The sequence below is a fragment of the Eschscholzia californica genome, unplaced genomic scaffold (assembly GCF_041429995.1).
Source record: "Eschscholzia californica isolate CP2 unplaced genomic scaffold, dmEscCali1.0.p SCAF_6, whole genome shotgun sequence".
NCBI lineage: Eukaryota > Viridiplantae > Streptophyta > Magnoliopsida > Ranunculales > Papaveraceae > Eschscholzia > Eschscholzia californica.
In genome coordinates, this window is record NW_028238483.1 from 22,736,349 (window position 1) to 22,756,787 (window position 20,439).

General features: G+C 38.5%; 1 protein-coding gene and 2 non-coding genes across 5 annotated transcripts; all 3 read right to left on the reverse strand.

Moving 5' to 3' along the window:
• Positions 1-567: 567 nt before the first annotated feature.
• On the reverse strand, positions 568-19,133 carry ELF5 (proline-rich family protein). 3 transcript variants are annotated; one of them, XR_015227203.1, is made up of 11 exons: positions 18,800-19,133; positions 17,608-17,701; positions 16,104-16,189; positions 15,298-15,347; positions 15,119-15,188; positions 14,940-15,021; positions 14,405-14,835; positions 13,336-13,857; positions 12,575-12,852; positions 3,421-3,513; positions 568-765 (listed from the first exon to the last, which is right to left on the reverse strand). XR_015227203.1 is itself a non-coding variant. In XM_086645317.1 (10 exons), exons 1-9 carry the CDS (start codon positions 18,878-18,880, stop codon positions 12,619-12,621), a joined length of 1,650 nt encoding a protein of 549 aa, XP_086501443.1. In that variant the 5' UTR covers positions 18,881-19,098; the 3' UTR covers positions 568-853; positions 12,575-12,618. The 3 variants fall into 3 exon arrangements, 2 of the variants coding, with proteins under 2 accessions (XP_086501443.1, XP_086501442.1); XM_086645317.1 differs by lacking the exon at positions 3,421-3,513 and having other exon boundaries at positions 568-853; positions 18,800-19,098; XM_086645316.1 differs by lacking the exons at positions 568-765; positions 3,421-3,513 and having other exon boundaries at positions 12,274-12,852; positions 18,800-19,098.
• Positions 2,446-2,548, reverse strand: LOC147532552 (U6 spliceosomal RNA). The gene has a single exon (XR_015228950.1). It is a non-coding gene; the product is annotated as a U6 spliceosomal RNA (small nuclear RNA).
• Positions 10,504-10,606, reverse strand: LOC147532553 (U6 spliceosomal RNA). The gene has a single exon (XR_015228510.1). It is a non-coding gene; the product is annotated as a U6 spliceosomal RNA (small nuclear RNA).
• Positions 19,134-20,439: the final 1,306 nt, after the last annotated feature.

Genomic DNA, 20,439 nt, shown 5'->3' on the forward strand with positions numbered 1-20,439 from the left:
GAACCACCACTAGTCTCTTCTCATTACTTAGAATTTTAGTGTTGATTAAGTCCACAAAGAACTCCTCAAATTTTGACAAAAAATTTTCATACCCAAGAAAGGGCAAGACCAAGAACCCAATCAAAATTTATAACACCATTGAGATGAAAACTTAAACACCCCAGATAAAAACTCCAAAAACACAAAAGATTATGACATTATAATTTCTTACTGGATGGATTTGGTGATAACGATTTTCCGAACTGAGAAGACAATGATTTTCCTTCAAGTTTACTTTTGAACCTTTGAAAAAAAAAATTACACCACATCTAGGTCAAATTATATTTTGGTTTACAAGTTACAAAAACATTTAGGTATGTTCTTTTTACCTATTTTTTGCTTTTCCTCTAGACTGAAGATTGTTCTTTTTTCTCACTAAAATGATCAATTGGGGAAGAAAGAAAAAGGGTTTCAGAACCAAAAGGGTCCTAACAGAGTCAAAGGGACCCATTACAAGCTTAATCATGTCTGATTGACTGATGATGGTAAACCTCATCAAAACAAATACAAATATATACACAGAAGACATAAGATTCAAGTGTATATGTTACTAAAGTGAAATGTTGAAGATAATACAGGAAATGAGTTCAGGAGTCGAATCTAAAATAATACTCCAATAACTCAGCCATCTTTTTACGACATAAATTTACGTTCAAAGTTGTTCCATCTCTCCACAATGCACTCACCATAAGCGGAAACACTATCAGACTAATATAGAACAGGAAACTAAGTGGAGCAAAGAAACTACTATAAATGATAATCTGTTCTCACTTTCCATCTAATTCTCCTTCCCTTAAAATCACTAGTTGTAGGTCTATAGTTTTACGTCATTGTTTCCTCACCAAATATATGATGATATCAGTTCAACTATCGAGTGCACCAAGGGCCTTCATATCTTCCAAGAAGGCTGTATATGAGTCATCAATGCTCTGTGTCTTTGGTGCTGTTGGGAGGTTTACCTACGCTGGTCTCCCAACGGTGGTTGAAGGAGCTGCCGCTATTGTTGGTCTGGATGCTGTTGTCACTGATGAATGCTGAGGCTTCGGTTTTGTCTTCTGCACAATAGTCTCTCTCCTCACTCGTACAGATGCCGGAACCTGATTTTGAGCATATAATATTAGGAAAAGAGATTTATCAAAGCAGCAGAATTAAAAATTGCAGGCATACTAACATCATACATCACTATGTCAGGGTAGCTTAGATTTAGACAGTTCCGTTCTGGTTTAGGTATTAAAACACATGGAACTACAAACTTGAAATAAGACAGTTCACTGCTAAAATACGTAAAAGAGGAAGAACTGGTTCAACTTCAGATTTGTACTTGGGTAGTAACTCTCAATATAGAAGATAAATTCTAACTCACCACGGAACTAAGTTCTGGTGTATGCTGTGCTAGTGGTATCTTCATTCATTCTTTCGATAAACTGCATCACCCATATGTATCAAACAGAATTTTCTCTGAAGAGGGAAAGGAGCAGGCACCGCCCCTAATCTCAAAAGTTTTTTCGATAAACTGCATCGCCAATATGTATCAGACGGAATTTTCTCTGAAGAGGGAAAGGAGCAGGCACCATCCCTAATCTCAAAATAAACTACTTCTAATGGCAATAACTGATAGGATACACGTCGAGAAATACATATGCTCAAATTCTATGACTTCCCAACTCACCGATTAGGTTCGCGAGAGAATCAGAGGACCAAATAGAGTATGCCACCTCAGGGGCTCGCATTGCCACATAAGCTAGCTTGTCTATCTTCATGAAACGCACAACTGGAAAAACCGTCAACAGTAGAAAACTTCCTCATCCTATGAATTTTGCATATGCTGCTCGATGTGAGTTCTACGACAGGTCCCATGCTTGTTCAATTTTTGCAGATATTACAGGTAGGCTCTCTACTCCAGTAGAGTACAGCCTAATCAGGTTATAACGAACTCTTAGAACCAGTCAGAACAAGATAAGAGTAGAACAATAAATTTCATGAAAAACCAATGAAAGCAAAAGAGAAAATGATAAATGGCACCATTTAGTAAGACTTGTGATAACAAAATTGATCTTTTGGCTTCTCATCTATTGATCAGGGTGTGATTTTGTAACTCATCAAATAGTATACAGCTTCTACTTCGTATTTTGATCGAAAGAAACTCCAACATCTATACAATTGAGTTAGACCACTATAAGTCTCTGAAACATTAAACAATCCCAAGAAAACGGGAGATCGGCAAAGAACTCACCCTACCCAAAATTGAAATCAGCACCTAACGTCTTTTAAATTCTTAGCGTAACAGATAAAAACAACTAAACAAGACCAGTTGTTCTGGCGCCCTAATGGCCTGCACTGGTGGGAAAACAAACTCCATGGGAGTCTTCAAATGGTTTAACTTAATCGGAGGGGAAGAAAATTAAAAAAAATTTGGACCATTTCTCGATTTGTGCGTGTCATCCTTGCGCAGGGGCCATGCTAATCTTCTCTGTATCGTTCCAATTTTATCGGATGTCCCCGAAGGGACGCTAACTAAGGTTTCGTCTTTCTACTTAAAGCACTTTCCTCGGCTTAACTTAGGCAATGTGGTACTATCTTTCCAAGAGAGAAGCATATAAACGCAACCCACGTCCTTCTTCATCATTCTAAACGCGCCCACACAAAAGTTAACTACAATCTTATTCTTTGGTTTTTCTTTTACCTACTTCTTTTTTCTCTATTCTCAAAAAAAAAAAAAAAAAAAAAACAAATTGGTGGGTGGCTGATATAAAGGTAGAACTTTCGACTACATTAACAGGATCTCAAAACCTCCATCTAAAATTTCACGACCGTTTCGTTTGGAGCAATAAGTATGGTTGATATAGAGTAGGAATCTTCACAACATTAAAAAAGTAACAATTTTTAGAAAAAGAAATTCACCGTGAGAGGTTAATCTTCGGTTCGTATAGCACTCTCTAGCCAGCAACTTTTATCAAAGATATCAACAACCATGAACCACCACTAGTCTCTTCTCATTACTTAGAATTTTGGTGTTGATTAAATTCCACAAAGAACTCTTCAAATTTTGACAAAAATTTCCCGTACCCAACAAAGGGCAAGACCAAGAACCCAAAATAACAACAATCATAACAACATTTATGACATTACAATTTCTTACTTGATGGATTTTGGTGATATTGATTTTGTTTCCTAACTGAGAAGACATAAGATTCAAGTATATATGTGACTAAAGTGAAATTTGAAGATAATACAGGAAATGAGTTCAGGGAGTCGAATTTAAAATAATACTCCAATAGTGCCATCTTTTTACGACATAAATTTACGTTTAAAGTTGTTCCATCTCTCCACAATGCTCTCGCCTAAGCGGAAACACTATCACACTAATAATGAACAGGAAACTAAGTGGAGAAAAGAAACTTCTATAAATGAAAATCTGTTCTCATTTGCCATCTAATTCTCCTAGTCCTTCCCTTAAAATCACTAGTTGCAGGCCTATAATTTTAACGTCATTGTTTCCTCACCAAATATATGATGATATCCGTTCAACTATTAAGTGCACCAAGGGCCTTGATATCTTCCAAGAAGGCCGAATACGAGTCATCAATGCTCTGTGTCTTTGGTGCTGTTGAGAGGTTTAGCTGGGCTGGTCTCCCAACGGTGGTTGCAGGAGCTGCCGCTATTGCTGGTCTGGATGCTGTTGTCACTGATGAATGCTGAGGCTTCAGTTTTGTCTTCTGCACAATAGTCTCTCTCCTCACTCGTACAGATGCCGGAACCTGATTTTGAGCATATAATATTAGGAAAAGAGATTTATCAAAGCAGCAGAACAAAAAATTGCAGGCATACTAACACCATACATCACTATGTCAGGGTAGCTTAGATTTAGACAGTTCCGTTCTGGTTTAGGTATTAAAACACATGGAACTACAAACTTGAAATAAGACAGTTCACTGCTAAAATACGTAAAAGAGGAAGAAGTGGTTCAACTTCAGATTTGTACTTGGGTAGTAACTCGCAGTATAGAAGATAAATTCAAACTCACCATGGAAGTAAGTTCTGGTGTATGCTGTGCTAGTGGTATCTTCAAGTGCATCAGATTTCAGAATGGTTGTTTTTGTCTACCTCATGATTGCTGATTCGTCTGGATGGCTATTTTGGGTTCATTCGAGTGAGCCGAGTCAGATTCAAACAATAAGAAGTCTCTCTTTCTCTCTGAACTAAATATACCTGTTTCAAAAGCTGATTAAACAACTGACACCGAACAACCAAAAAACATAAACCAAAAGATGAACAAACATGAACTTCCCATTCTTGGGAAATTTTTTCGAGAGAGACTTTAGTTCGTTCTCTCATAAACTGCATCATCAATATGTATCAGACAGAATTTTCTCTGAAGAGGGAAAGGAGCAGGAACCATCCCTAATCTCAAAATTAACTACTTCTAGTGGCAACAACTGATAGGATACACATCGAGAAAAACATATGCTCAAATTCTATTATTTGCCAATTCATCGATTAGGTTGGCGAGAGAATCAGAAGTCCAAATAGAGTATGCCACCTCAGGGGCTTGCATTGCCACATAAGCTAGCTTGTCTATCTCCATGAAACGCACAGATGGGAAAACCGTCATCAGGAGAAAACTTCCGAGTCCGACGAATTTTGATATGCTCCGCGATATGAGTTCTACGACAGGCCCCATGCTTGTTCAATTTTTGCAGATATTACTCGTCCGCTCCCTATTTTGATTAAAAGAAACTTCAAGATCTACCATAGAGTTAGATTACTATGAGTCTCTTAAACATTAATGGCCTCCACTGCTGGGAAGATGAACTCCGTGGGAGTCTTCAAATGGTTTAACTTAAAATCTTAAACAAGTGTGAGTTTACCATCTGACTAGACATTGTTCCTTTGACACTACAATCATATATTTCATGTTACATAAACTTGAGTTAATTTTCGTAAAATTTGTTCTTGTGCGCATTGAGGCGCAAACAGACCGAATCACTTTGAGGCGTGCCTCTGAGGCACCGAGGATTATAAAACTGTACGCTAGCAAAAATGCATAAGCTTGTATAATACCTTTCTCTTCCAAAGAACAAGATTCATAGTGACCTCAAGCTGTCAATTCTTGTGCTTCCTTGGCCTTATTCGGAGAACCCTTCAGCCTCTGCACCATTTGAGTACAAAATAAAACAATGCAACAGGAAACAATCAACTGGGCCAAGTACTATGGCTGTTAGTTCGAAAAAAAAACGTCTTCTTGGATCTGTTTTGTCATGTGAGTTGGAATTATTTTCTTTGATTTCCTCATATAATGTATGTGAGTTTGGAAAATCAGGATGCCCTCAATTGTAGGGCATGAGTAGTTTATATAGAAGAATGATGAGATGTACAATTACATTTGTATCCCTAAGTAAAGAGGAAAAAGACATTTACACCAAAATCATGTAATTATATATTAACACCCCCCCTCAAGCCGAACGGGAGCCAACAAGTGAGAGCTTGAACCTTAGATCATTGAACCTTGATGAAGATAGACCTTTTGTAAAGATGTCTGCTATTTGATCATCTCCAGGCAGATAATTAACCCTTAGATTTCCTGATTTTACTTGTTCACGAACAAAGAAGAAATCGATTGCAGCATGTTTGGTTTTGGAATGAAGAATCGGATTGACTGTGAGGTAGGTTGTACTGATGTTGTCACAGTAAATTGTTGGTGGAGAAGAAGAAGATATCCCTAATTCCTTCAGGAGATTTTGTAACCATCTAACTTCTGCACTTGTATAGGCAACAGCTCTGTACTCGGCTTCAGTTGATGATCGAGCCACAGTTGGTTTTGTTTTTGATGACCAAATAATGAGATTAGGTCCAAGAAATATACATGATCCAGTGGTTGATCTTCTATCATCAGGCGAGCCAGCCCAATCTGCATCTGAGTATCCGAGTATTTGAAGTGAAGTAGCCTTACGAAAACAGAGACCATTCGATATTGTACCTTTTAAATACCTTAATATCCTTTTAGCTGCAATGAAATGTGTCGTTGATGGAGAATGCATAAATTTGGAGACCTGATTCACACTATAGGCAATGTCAGGTCTCGTGAGAGTAAGATACTGCAATGCCCCAACTAAACTTCTATAAATTTGTGGATCCTTTAGTGGTTCACCATCCTGTTTAGATAATTTTGTTCCTGTAATCACTGGTGTATGGACTGGTTTTGCATCAATAAGTCCAAAACGATGTAATAGATCCAATGTGTATTTCCTTTGAGTGAGTGTTAGTGTATTTTCATCTCTTGAGGCCTCCATTCCCAGAAAATAGCTCAAAGAACCCATGTCAGTCATATCAAACTTGGTCTTGAGCTGAGAAATGATATGTTGAAGAAGTGATAAAGATGAACCTGTCACAATAATATCATCAACGTATAACAAGAGAATGATAAGATTAGAGTGAGTTCTAAGATAGAACATAGAAGGATCAGACACCGATTGATGAAATTGAAGCTGAAGGAGACAATCACTGAACCGTTGATGCCAAGCCCTAGGGGCTTGTTTTAAACCATACAAAGCCTTGTTTAGTCGACACACATGATTTGGAAATGCTGAATTTACAAACCCCTTTGGTTGAATCATGAAAACAGATTCCTGTAGATCACCATTTAGGAACGCGTTTTTCACATCTAATTGCCTAATGGACCAATTTCGAGTAACTGCTAGAGATAGAATTGATCGAATTGTTTCAGGTCTGACTACTGGACTAAACGTTTCACTATAGTCGATGCCCTCTTGTTGAGTGTAACCACGAGCTACTAATCGAGCCTTAAACCGATGTACTGATCCATCCGAATTTTGCTTAATTCGATAAACCCATTTGCTATCTACCAAATTCATATCTGGTTTTTGAGGGACAAGAGACCAGGTGTTATTCTTCATGAGAGCTGTAAATTCTTCTGTCATTGCATCACACCAATGTTTATGTTTGGAGGCTTGAATAAAAGATTGAGGTTCTTCTAATGGTGGGTATTCATGAGCTGTATCAGTGGTAAGAAAAATTTTAGGTTTTCTTGTGCCATCACGACTTCTAGTGATCATTGGATGAATGGATGAAGTTATTGGAGGTTGTTGTGGGTGAGAAGGAGAGGTTGAAGGTTGGGACGAAGGGTTTTCAGAAAGAGAGGAAAGAATAGGAATAGAAGGTGCAGTTGATGAAGATGGTAGGGCTGAGTCAGCGTTTTGGGCAGGAGACATGGACTGAAGAACAGGTGACGCGTTTAGAGGTGGGACCATTTGGCCAGGACCTAGAGACAGCTGTGGAGGCGAGAAAACAGGTGGAGAGGTGGAGGGATCAGAAGATTCCACAGTCGTTCGATTAATAGAGGACAAATTTTGAAATGAACGGTCGGATGGAATGTGGCGTGGAGGGGACAAGTTGTTTTGAACAGGTCCTGTAGAAGCAGATGTCAGACTGCGAGAGGATGAGGGTAGCTGACATGTCGGTAACTTGGAGAAGCGATTGTCGAGAGACCATTCTAATAAAATGGGGGAAAAATTAGGGTTTTTGAAAGGAGATGAAGGTGGAGTTGACAAAGAACAGGGGAATGAATCTTCATCAAAGATCACATTACGAGAGATATAAACCCTATCCGATTTCTCATCAAGACAACGATAGCCCTTATGATCGGAGCTATAGCCAAGAAATATGCATGGGATGGTTTTGTTATCAAGTTTGTTCGATCGATAAGCTGTCAAAAGAGGGAAACATCTACACCCAAAGATTCGAAAGATGGAGTAATCTGGGTGTTTATTAAAGAGCTTGAAAAATGGTGTTTGACCTTTTATAGACGAAGAAGGTAGGCGATTGATTGTGAAAATTGCGGTTTGAAAGGCTTCAGGCCAAAATTGTTTTGGAACAGAGGATTGATGTAGAAGACAGAGAGATGTCTCTACCATATGCCGAATTTTCCTCTCTGCAACCCCATTCTGTTGTGGGGTATGGGGGCAGGACTTTTGGTGTTTAATCCCATGATTTTTGAGAAAAAGAGATAAATCCGAACTAATGAATTCTCCTCCACCATCGGATTGCAAGATTTTTATGGGTGTTGAGAATTGTTTTTCAACATGAGCTTTAAAAAGGGGAAAAATGGATTTAACCTCTGATTTTTGTTTCATGAAGTAAATCCAAGTGTATCTTGTAAAATCATCAATGAATAACAAAACATAACGAAAACCTGAATTAGATGAGATTGGTGAGGGTCCCCACACATCAGTGTGAATGATTTCATTTGGGCTAGTGGACAAATGATTGACAGAATTAAAAGGAAGAAGATGATGTTTAGAAGAAACACAACTGATGCATTTAAACTTTTTCATTACATTAGTTGATAATGGAAGAACAGCTTTCTTAATTAGGGAATTTAAATTGTGCAAATGAACATGAGCCAAACGACAGTGCCAGACATCTGGAGAAGCTCGACTTTCATTGGACATTGATTGAGTGAACAGAGAGATTGGAATGGATGGAGCAGGAGCAGAGGATAGACGAAAGAGACCATCCTTAATCGTTCCTGCGAGAAGAATCCTCCCTGTTGGAAGGTCCTGAACAAAAAATCCATGGCGAGAGAATAAGATAACACAGTTAAAATCCCGAAGGAGATGAGAAATCGAAATCAAGTTCTTTTTAAAAGATGGAACTATTAAGACATTCTTGAGTAAGAAGTTAGGATGAAGTCGAAAGTTACCAACACCAGAGACCGAAGCTGTATTTCCATTTCCAACCATAACTTGTTCAGGAGCAGAGACATCATTGCGAGAGACAACAGAAGACGTATCAGAAGCAATGTGAGAGGTGGCTCCTGAATCCATGTACCAATGAGGATCTTGATGAATCGAATCGAGGCCAAGGGCAGCAAATGATTGAGCTAAATCAGCAGTGCGAGTGATTTGAAAACATTTACGAGCAGTATGCCCTGTTTTTCCACAGTATTGACAGATAACTGGATAATGATCTGGTGGTTTACCCAAAACAGAGGATGAGTTAGATCGAAAATTGCCTCTGTTAGAGTAAGAGCCTCTAGCTGAAGCTCGACCACCTCCTCTACCATAAGAACGACCACGAGGTCCTCTAGGAACAAAAGAGTAGTTTTGTGGAGTGGATTGAGAGAAAGGAGTGTTGGTTTGAGGAGTTTGAGAAAACAGAGCAGTCTGTGGAGGGGATTGAGATTGAAGAAGCTGAAGACGAAACTCATGAGTGAGTAGCTGGGAGTGAAGCTCAGAGTAGGTTGGAGGTATAGAACGAGTAGTGATAGAGGTAACAAAGCTCTCATAATCAGACCCAAGACCTGAGAGAATGATGAGAACAAGTTCATCATCAGAAACAGAGTGGCCAATGGCAGCCAATGAGTCGGCTAAACTTTTGAGACGAAGAAGATATTCAGAGATTGAGAGGGTTCCTTTCTTAGAGGTTTGAAGTTGAAGCTTAAGATTCAATAAACGAGCTGAGTTGAAGGAAGAGAAGCTTCGTTCTAAAGATTCCCAGACAGCTCGAGAAGAAGTAAGTCCAAGAACTTGAGCAAGGATAGGCTCTGTGAGAGTGGCATTTAGCCAAGAGAGAAGCATCTGATCCACTCGATACCAATAAGCAAAATCTGGGTTAGGAATAGAAGAAGAAGATGAATCATTGTAGGTGGTCAAAAATTCAGGAGGAGGAGGAAATGTGCCATTGACGAACTTGAAGAGATCCTGAGAGTGAAGGATGGGTAATAGCTGGCTTTTCCATAGAAGATAGTTCGTATTGTCAAGGCGAATAGAAACCAAACTAGCAAAATTTTGAAGAGAAGGTAAGGTAGGAACAGAGGTAGTGGGGGTTGGGGGAGAAGAAAGAACAGTAGGGGAAGAGAGAGGGTTTGCTGTTGAACCAGCCATTAATGAAACAGTGAAGAAAAGGTTTAGAAGAACAGAAAGGAGAAGAAGAAGGCTGAAGGCACAAGAAACTAAGAGGATTTTCTTAGGGATCGTTTCAGCTCTGATACCATGTGAGTTTGGAAAATCAGGATGCCCTCAATTGTAGGGCATGAGTAGTTTATATAGAAGAATGATGAGATGTACAATTACATTTGTATCCCTAAGTAAAGAGGAAAAAGACATTTACACCAAAATCATGTAATTATATATTAACAATGTACAGGCAGAGAAACTAGCCAAGTTGAGAGATGAAAAAATATCAAAAAAAAAATCTGGTTCAGGCATTTCACCAAAAAGATAGTGTGCCATCCCCATTTCAGAGATCTTAGGGTTACAAAAGTATAAACCAAAACCTAATTTTTCATAACCAGAAAATGACAGCAACTGTAATTGGGTAGAAGTGAACAATTATGTTGTTTACAGTATACTTCATATGTCTAGGAAAAACAGAAATAAGAATTCTGAGGTAAAAAAGAAGAAGATGAAAGATTTGTTAAAAATGGAGGGGAAGAAATGAATGAAAAAAAATTTGGACCATTTCTCGATTTGTGCGTGTCATCCTTGCGCAGGGGCCATGCTAATCTTCTCTGTATCGTTCCAATTTTATCGGATGTCCCCGAAGGGACACTAACTAAGGTTCCGTCTTTCTACTAAACGAAGCTTCCTCGGCTTAACTTAGGCAATGTGGTACTATCTTACCAAGAGAACTTCTTTCTACTCTAATCGCGCCCACAAAAGTTAACTACAATCCTATTTTTTGGTTTTTCTTTTACCTAGAACTTCGGACGACATGAACAGGATCTCGAATCCTCAGTAGGAATCTTCAGAACATTAAAAAAGAATTGGAGAAAAATTTCACCATGAGAGGTTGATCTTCCATTCATGTAGCGCTGCTCTAGCCATCAACTTTCATCAAAGAAATCAACAACCATAAACCACCATTAGTCTCTCATTACTTAGAATTTCAGTGTTGATTAAATTCCAAAAAGAACTCAAATTTTGACAAAAAATTTCCATGCCCAAGAAAGGGCACAAGACCCCAATCAAAAAATTGTGGGGTTCCTATTTTTTGTACGGTGTAGAATATTAATTTTAAGGCTCTCTCTCTTAGAGAGAGAAAGTGGAATTGGGAAGGAATGGGATTTTGATGATCTTTTTTGCTTTGGTGTGTCTCTTCTCCATAAATTATTTCAAATTGCTTGAGTTTATGATTGCCTTCTGTTTCTTCTTAGCCATCAATATTTCAAATGGTGTCTTGATTTCCAATCTTCATCATTAAACTTTCCATCCTCTCTTGATTTCCAAACTTCACATCACTTCCCATTCTCTCTTGATTTTCCATTCTCTCTTGATTTTCCACCATGTATGTATATAGAGAGAGGGTATAGATTGGGGGGATTGATATTCAAAACCGCCATCCTAATTTAGTGGGGTTCGGATTTGTTTGGGGTAGAGAGAAAGTAGTTAACCTTATGAGGTTCTCTAATGGCCAGGAACAGAGGAAAATATGAAGAAGAAAGTTATCCTTTAACTTCAATTTCATCATCATCAGATCTGGGTTGAAAGAACAAGGAATCGCTAACAAAGAAGAAGGAATTGATTCGTTGAGACTTGCTGAATTAATTATGTCTTCCGATGATGACGACGGTTTTTTTCTATGAAGGTGGCGGTTTTCCGGCGATGACGACGGTTTTCCGGCGACGGTTTCCGGCGACAATGACGGTTTTCCGGCGAAAGCGACGGGGGTTTAAATTAGTATTTTCTTTATTTTAATATTGTTAATATTTTGTCGGATCTTTAGGATCCTTTTGTCAGATCTTTAGGGTCTCTTTTCTCGGATCTTTAGGGTCTCTTTTCTCGGATCTTTAGGATCCCAATAGTGTCTGTGTCTAGTCCAATATCTCCCCCTTTAGGAGGCATTTGCATTTACAGGTTTGTAAATAGCATGATGCATCCGACAGAGAGAAATAATTATTATTATCCTTGTATCATTGTGATTTTATCACTATTAATGGATATGTTTCCCTTGGATTCAAAAAAAAAAAAAAAAAAATTTATCTACGTGAAATTATATTTTGGTTTACAAGTTACAAAATGTTCTTTTTACCTTTTTTTTGCTTTTCCTCTAGGTTGAGGATTGTTCGTTTTTTTCACTTCAATGATCAATTGGGGAAGAAAGAAAAAGGGCTTCAGAACCAAAAGGGCCCTAACAGAGTCAAAGGGACCCATTACAAGCTTAATCCTGTCTGAATGACCGATGATGGTAAACCTCATCAAAATAAATACAAATATATACACAGAAGACATAAGATTCAAGTGTATATGTGACCAAAGTGAAATGTTGAAGATAATACAGAAAATGAGTTCAGGGAGTCTAATCTAAAATAATACTCCAATAACTCAGCCATCTTTTTACGACATAAATTTACGTTCAAAGTTGTTCCATCTCTCCACAATGCACTCGCCACAAGCGGAAACACTATCAGACTAATATAGAACAGGAAACTAAGTGGAGAAAAGAAACTTCTATAAATGATAATCTATTCTCGCCTACCATCAAATTCTCCTTCCCTTAAATTCACTTGTTTGTCAGCCTATAGTTTTATGTCATAGTTTCCTCACAAGATATGATATCAGTTCAACTATCGAGTGCACCAAGGGCCTTCATATCTTCCAAGAAGGCCGAATATGAGTCATCAATGCTCTGTGTCTTTGGTGCTGTTGAGAGGTTTACTTGCGCTGGTCTCCCAACGGTGGTTGCACGAGCTGCCGCTATTGCTGGTCTGGATGCTGCTATCACTGTTGAAAGCTGAGGCTTCGGTTTTGTTTTCTGCACAACAGTCTCTCTCCTCACTCGTACAGATGCCGGAACCTGATTTTGAGCATATAATGTTAGGAAAAAAGATGTATCATAACAGCACAATAAAAAATTGCAGGCATCACTCCATCGACTCATACCATACCATCACTATGTTAGGGTAGCTCGGATTTAGACAGTTCTGTTCTGGTTTAAGAATTAAAACATATGGAAGTACAAAACTTGAAATAAGACAGTTCATTGCTAAGATACGTAAAAGAGGAAGAACTGGTTCAACTTCAGAATTGTATTTGGGTATGTATTAGTAGCTCTAAATTTGTACTTGGGTAGTAAGTTTAAATTTTTTGTCTATTGATAATTATGTAATATTCAAGTGACACAAGAAATGTATGGTAGCAATTCTACAAAATGGCGTGTAGGCTGGTTCAGTTGATATCCATTTGGTCCGGTCATATCAAATGGCAAAGAACCAGGGTACCTATGTCGAGTACAACTTGCCATATTGATGCACGATATAGAAGATAAATTCAAACTCACCATGGAAGTAAGTTCTGGTGTATGCTGTGCTAGTGGTCTCTTCACAACTGTAGATGCTGCCGACTTGACATAAGATGGTTTCTGAGGTACTGAAGGCCTAAAAGCTGTGTAATCATCATCCTGTTGGAAGCTGGGAGGTGGGCCAGGTGGGAGTGGTGGTCTCATCATTGGGGGGAGTCCTGGTGGAGGACCAAAAGGTGGCCTTGGAATTGGTGGGAGAATCATTCCGGGATAAGGAGGATGAGGAAGTCCAGGGGCAGATAATGGTGGCCCTGGTGGAGGAGGGGGTGGTGGTAAACGTGAAATGCCTGGAGGTAGTACATCTGGCTGCAAGTTTTGGATTACACCCGGCCTTAGTACTGATTGATTTAGAGGTGGAGGTGGTGGTGGAATCATGTTACTAACATCCTTGGTCCCTGTAGAATGATCAACCGACTCAGAAAGTAGTCCTTTTTGTTGATGATTTGCTGTTCTTGGTGGCAAACCAGGTGGTGGCGGTGGTGGAGGAAGCACAAGTGGTACCTGGGAGAGAGGCAGAGAACAATGTCAGTAAAATTTGTTTGGTATGTAATGAGTTTTTTTTGGGAAAAATGGCTACTTTCGCTTCTTATCAGTTGATTGTGTCGTGATTGTACAACATCCACCAAATACCAATACATACATCCACACATCAAAAATAGAAGTTTTATTACTATGAGCCTCATAAACATTACATAATTTATACAATTCCAAGAGAGTGGGAGTCAACAAAGAGCAAAGCTGCAACATACTCATGCTTGAAATCACCACCCAACATGATATATGAAATTAAAGAAAAACAATAGTGATCAACATCAACCAGTTTATGTTCATGTTGTAATAGCCTTAACTGCTGACAGAATATGCATGTAATTTTGCATTTGCTGTTAAAAGTACTACTAAGATAGGACGGTTGACCATGACTCAGTGAGAACAATAAAAGCAGGCTTTACATATATCTGATTAATGTCAATGAGTTACAATGACCCAATAAAGAACTGATGAGTAGCCAAGAAAATCCCAAATGAAAAGAAAAGAAAATACAACTTACCTGTTCAGACTTTTCATGATTTGAGCCATCAGATGCTCCCATTTGAGTTTTTTCCTTCTCACTTCCATCAGTGCCAGGTGGAGGGGGCTGAGAAGAGCGTGGTGGCGGTGGAGGAAGTGAAATAGGAACAGCACCTTGATCTTTTGGCGGTGGGGGACCTGGTGGTGGTGGAGGTAGAGGTGGTGGAGGTAATGAAGCACTGCCACCAGAAGCAGCAGGTTTTGGTGGCATGGGGGGTAGAGGAGGAAGAGGGGGTAGAGGCAAGAATGAAGGTAATGCAGAACCATCTTCTGAACCTAATTCACTAGAATCTGGCAAGGGTGGAGGTGGAGGAGGCGGAGGAGGAGCACCAACTCCCCCTTCTTCTGAATCTGACTTTGAGGATGATGCTCCTGCACTCGACGAAGCTGCTGACAAGGGAATCCTGGGTCCTGCAGTGCAATAGTGAACAGGAGGAAATGAGAAGATTAATGACTTAATGATCAAGACAAGATCACATTATCAAGTATCCAATATAAAAGAAAAATGGACTGACCTATTGATGACTTGTACATTGGAGGCTTTCCAGGAGGAGGTGCACCAGTAGGGTTCAGGGTAGGATGGAAGTACACAGAATCCTGCAAACCAAGTACGATTAAGCTTAGATTAAAAGGCAGAGAGCAAAGAAAAAGAAAGGAACTGAAAATTCACTAAAAGAATCAGAGATAAAAGTACTTCTGGCTTCGGATGGTTTGCTCTCTCCTCTTCTTCTGCAGATGTCAGCCTCCGAGGAGGTCCCAAGTGGCTGAAATGAAATTATAAACAATATTACAGTAAGATACAGAACTAGATTAACTTCTAAAGTCAGTACTCACTAGTTGAGGCATATATAAAGTAGAAAGACCGCTTCTCACCTGAACATAACAGGTGCCTCACCCTTCTCCTTCGATTTCTCTTCGTACTCCTATTAAGAGAGCAAAATGTTGGCTGTAATCATTAATATGATAGATAGTACATTTAAATAGTTGCAAATTTGCAATAAACAGAAGTCAGTGTGGAAAGAATTACAGAACAATTGACATATTATGTAAAATGACAAGAGAGAAATATTCAAAAGACTTCAAGCATCTGTTAGAACTTAAAAGAATACGAATTAATTTTTTTCTTCAACTCGCCTATTAGCACTCTGATTTCCTGCTGTAAATATGATGTATTGGTTCACTCTATAGATCATGATGCCCTCTATTGTGAGCAAACAAGTAAAATAACACGAATTGGTGAAAAGCCACGCAAGGGAGATCAAAAGATCTACCTACTAGGTGTTTTAAGTAGAAAACAGACCCTCCTAGTAGACTGAAAAGGTTTTAGGCATTTACAGACCATGACCAGAAACTCAACTTGTTCAAAATTGAATGTCCTACCAGACAAATTCTTCAAGTTAAAGTTATCGTCTGCATATACCACCTCTCTTTTGTTCTGTTCTTTCTTTACTGTGTAAGTGTGTATAGAATCTCGATATTGACAGTAACAACAGTTCTCTTGCAGCTTCTCTGCTTTGTAAAGCTAAACACTGTTCCTTTTAATGTCTCCCTATACATTATCTGACCAACCATTTATTTCTTTTTTTAATAGTTTTTCTTCCCAATAAGAAGTTTGTGCTATTACAGGCCTACAAGTTCCACCTAATGAAACAATAGCAAATGCATAACCTTCTGTTTACCTTTCTCTTCTTCATAACAAGGTTCAGTGTGTCCTCAAGCTGTCTTTTCTTGTGCTTCCTTGCCTTGTCCAGAGCACCATCAGCCTCTGCACCAGTTGAGTCTCATCAGCATCAAATTATAAAATAATACTATCATGTTTTATACTGGAACAATAAAATAACAGTAAACAAGATGAAAGAGAAAGCAATCAACCAAGGCAGTATAACACATGAAATATATCCTACCTTTTACTTTTTACTTCGAATATATCAATGTTAACATCCTACAAAAATTTTGGAGCATATTATCCCTTATTTAGGTGGCTTGACCTCAAGTGGATGGAATTCTACTCGGGCCTCCCCACACTGAGAAAGAGAACCCAGGTGTTGCTGACGAAAGAGAGAATAGAAAGTGAAGTTTTTCTTTCCTAAAAAATGTGAGCCAAAATAACTATCAAGATTCAAGTCCATTCTATTTTATCACTCGTATCAGTAACTTAAGAGCATCCCCAATGGGAGACTCGAGAAAAACTCTAAAAACAGTAGTTGTCAAGTGTCAATTAAGATTCTCTTTCCTGAGTGGCAAGATAAAGACACTCTTTAACTTTTTTTGTCTCCAACTCTCCACATGTGATCTATAAAATAATTCTATTTGATACACATGTTACTATCAAATTCAATAGGAAAAAAGTAGTTAAAAAGTAAAGTTTTCTATTGGTTTAAATTTTAAAGTTTGATGAGGTGGTACTTAAAAAAACTCAAGAAGACATTGTAATTTTAGAGTGTCTCTCTTGAGAGTTTCAATAAATGCTCCCACATCGTCATGGATTGTCTAATAGAGTGTTCCATTGGAGAAGGTTTTTTAACATAAACTCTAAAAGTCCTAAGTGGCACTTCAAGTTTTAGAGTTTGAGTGTCCCATTAGAAATGCTCTAATCAACTCACATTACTTTTTTTTACTAGTAAATATATGAACTGTTTTAAGCTGACAATCTAGATTAACTGTTTTAAACTACCAATCTCCTGCTAGATTGGCGACATGCTGGTGCTTCACAGTTCATACCATGAAAGTTCGTAGTCCGCCAATTCCACATTGTTAGTTCGACAGAACATTGACGAATTGACATGTCAGGTTGTCTCCATTTCTTACAACATCCCTTCATAGTTCATACCATGAAAGTTGGTCAGGTTGTCTCCATTTTTTTCAACATCCCTTAAAAAGGTGAACGTGAAGAGTCCACAAAAATGAGTCTAGTACTCTAGTACCATTTGCGAGCACTATTAGTTGACCATGAGGCTTGGATCCAAAACTAATTCTGAGTAATTACTAATTCCTTTCTACAGTTACATTATCAAGCAACTTAGATCAGGATTATAGCAACTTTGCAACTGAAATGTCTCTGATAAAGGAAATAAATCAAACATCTTTGAGATAAAACTGAACTTACAACAGAGGAATGTAACTGTAAAATGACGAATGGTATCCCAAAATCCATAGACGAGAACGCATAGAAGAGGGACTTACTCATCATCTCCAGCTTTTCAATTTGTTCTTTAATTGTTTCAGGGTCCTTCTTCAGAATCCCAACCTCCCTCACTTTCTTTCTTTCTTTCTTGTTCTGTAGAATAAATGAAAAATGATAAGATTGTATTTTTCAATTAAAATTCATACTCCTCACATGAAACCCATAGCTACACAAAAGAAAGAGATTTTTCGAAAAGAGGCCATTGCACAAGAATAGAGATTTCATTTCATTTATTGCTCAAAAACAACTATAACACTACAACGGCGATAAAGGTAAGAACCCTTGATTTTCAACTATAGCCCGATATAACTCGAATTAATCTGAATTCTGTGCACCATTACTAGGTTCATTCTATAAAAGTTTCTTTTTTTTTAATCTACCGGTATGAACTCCTCAAGATAAATTTTCTAGTCTCCTTTAGATATGTCAACTGTGCGGTTGGTTCGATACTTATAGCCCAGTAATGTATCGCAGGAAATTTTGTTCTGTTGTGGTCATTAAATGCATGACCAGATCTACAGATGAACATAATGCTCGACCAACCAATTCTTCGTCCGACACTTAGACCAACTCTAACAATCTCACCATACATTTCCTCGAAATGCATGTTTTCAAATCTCAAGACTTTAAAAACTCAAAATTAACACATTGTCGGTCTAGGAGGCGGTTGGTCTAGACTTCCCCATACAGGCGGTTGGTCTTGAGATTTGGAAACACGAGTTTCGAGGAAATGTTGGGACTTAGGTGTGAGGTCAAGCTTAGGGGAACTAGTGGTGCCTTCGCCAAAAATGTGTGTTTGATATCCCACATCAGAATCCAGAGTCTGGGCTATAGGTGTGAGCTCAAGCTTAGTTAAAACAAAGACCTTTTGGGCGGAGTCATGGTGCCGTACAAAACCTTGTACCCGTTGGGCTTCTTCGAGCAAGACAAAAATTGAAGAACAATTGCTGCTAAATGTTGGGACTTAGGTCATACTAGTTACTATTGCATCTCTTTCCGCCAAAAATATTCATGGTTAAATACATTGTGTAACATAGGATACATTTATGTTTCAGTTAATGTAATAGTAAATTAGAGAACATAATTCACAGGAAAAGAAATTGAATTTCCCAAAAAGAATCAATAATAATAATAATAGAAACTTAAACAGTAAACCCTAGAAACAAAAATCATGGGAAAAAGAATCAGTACCCTTTTCAATTCCTTTTTCCTAATCTCTTTTCGATATGCATCGGTAGGGTTCATGACTTTCCCTCCTTTGGTTGTCTTCATCTTCGCTCACAACGATGGATTTACTCTCTCTCTCTCTCTCTAGAAAAACCCTTCACTCTCTAAACCTGTAGAAGATTTCGATGGTTCGTCGCAAGGAAAAGCCCCAATTCGATGATATAATTGGGGATGAAACGTCCTTAATTGGAAACCCTCCAAATTTTCGATTCTCCCAAGACAAACTCTTCCATATATTTGTTGATGTGAGATCGCGAATAACCGGTTCCAACCTAGAACCAATTTTTAATATATCCAACTAGGGGTGGGAAAACGGTCCGGAAACCCGGGACCCGGCTCGATCCGCCGGGACCGTTTGGACCAGTAAACCGAAGGCAACCCGAGTCGGGCTTACCCGGCCCGTGTAAATCGGGCTTATAGGGCGGGACTCAGACATGCCCTTAATTCCGAGTTCCGACCTGTTAGACCCCCCCGCTACCCGTCCGCGTATACCCGCCGGCTACCCGAGTCCGCGTGAGAGACCGATACCCGATCCACCCGGCTACCCTACTCGCTACCCAACTTAGGGTCCGCGTGCAATAATAGATCCAACGGCTGAGATAGGGTGCCTCTTCAAATTATATCTCAGTCGATGGATCTAAATCACTTGACTCTTCATCTCTTATAAAAGCCTCCCCAAATCAAAAACCCTAAGTCTTTAACGCCTCTTTCTACGCCTCTCTCACTCTATCTCCGCCTCCTTCTCTCATCAACCATGATCCATGAACTTACCTTAAATCCTTAAGACCCACTTACCACTTGGGTTTACTTCTCTCTATCTCATCTATCTATTAATCATATCTCTCTGTCTCTCGGGTTTACTTCACTTTGTCTCTGTCTCTCTTATCTCTCCGACTCCATTATCCAACAACAAAAGGTTCAAAGTCTACAACAATGGTTAGTAGTGTTACTATGTTAGTACTTACTAAAGTTATTACCTTGTTAGTTCGTTATATTCTGCATGTTGGTACGGCTTACAAATAAAGACCAAATAGGATGGATAAGTTGATGTTCGTCTAACTGTTATGGTATATGCCGATGATCTATGGATTAAATGACGCGGTTAAGCCTTCGAACTCAACTTTGAACGATGAGGTTCATGATCTTCTGTTGTTACTTTTTTTTTTTTGATGTTATGTACTTTATGAAACCGATCTGAAACAGAAAAAAGAAATTTCAGATATGTTATAGAAACAACAATGAAATATCTTTGATTTTGTTTTTTTTTTCCATTTTTGATGATGATATGTAGTTTGTGAAACATATCTGAAACAGATAAAGAAATTTCAGATCTGTTTCATAAATGATAAAGAAATTTCGTATATCTAAGTTTAGGTACTTTTGGACCTTTTGGTAATTATGTACTTTTTGTTATTATTTTGGACCTTTTGATAATTATGTACTTTTGTTAAAAGTATACATATATGAAATGTTATTTTAAGTAATTATTTGTTTTTATATTAGAATTTTTTTTAATATTTTTTAAGTAGAATTACCCGAGCCCGATGAAGCGGGCTCGGGCAGGCGGGCTACAGGTCGGGCCCTGAATTGGTGACATCCGCCCG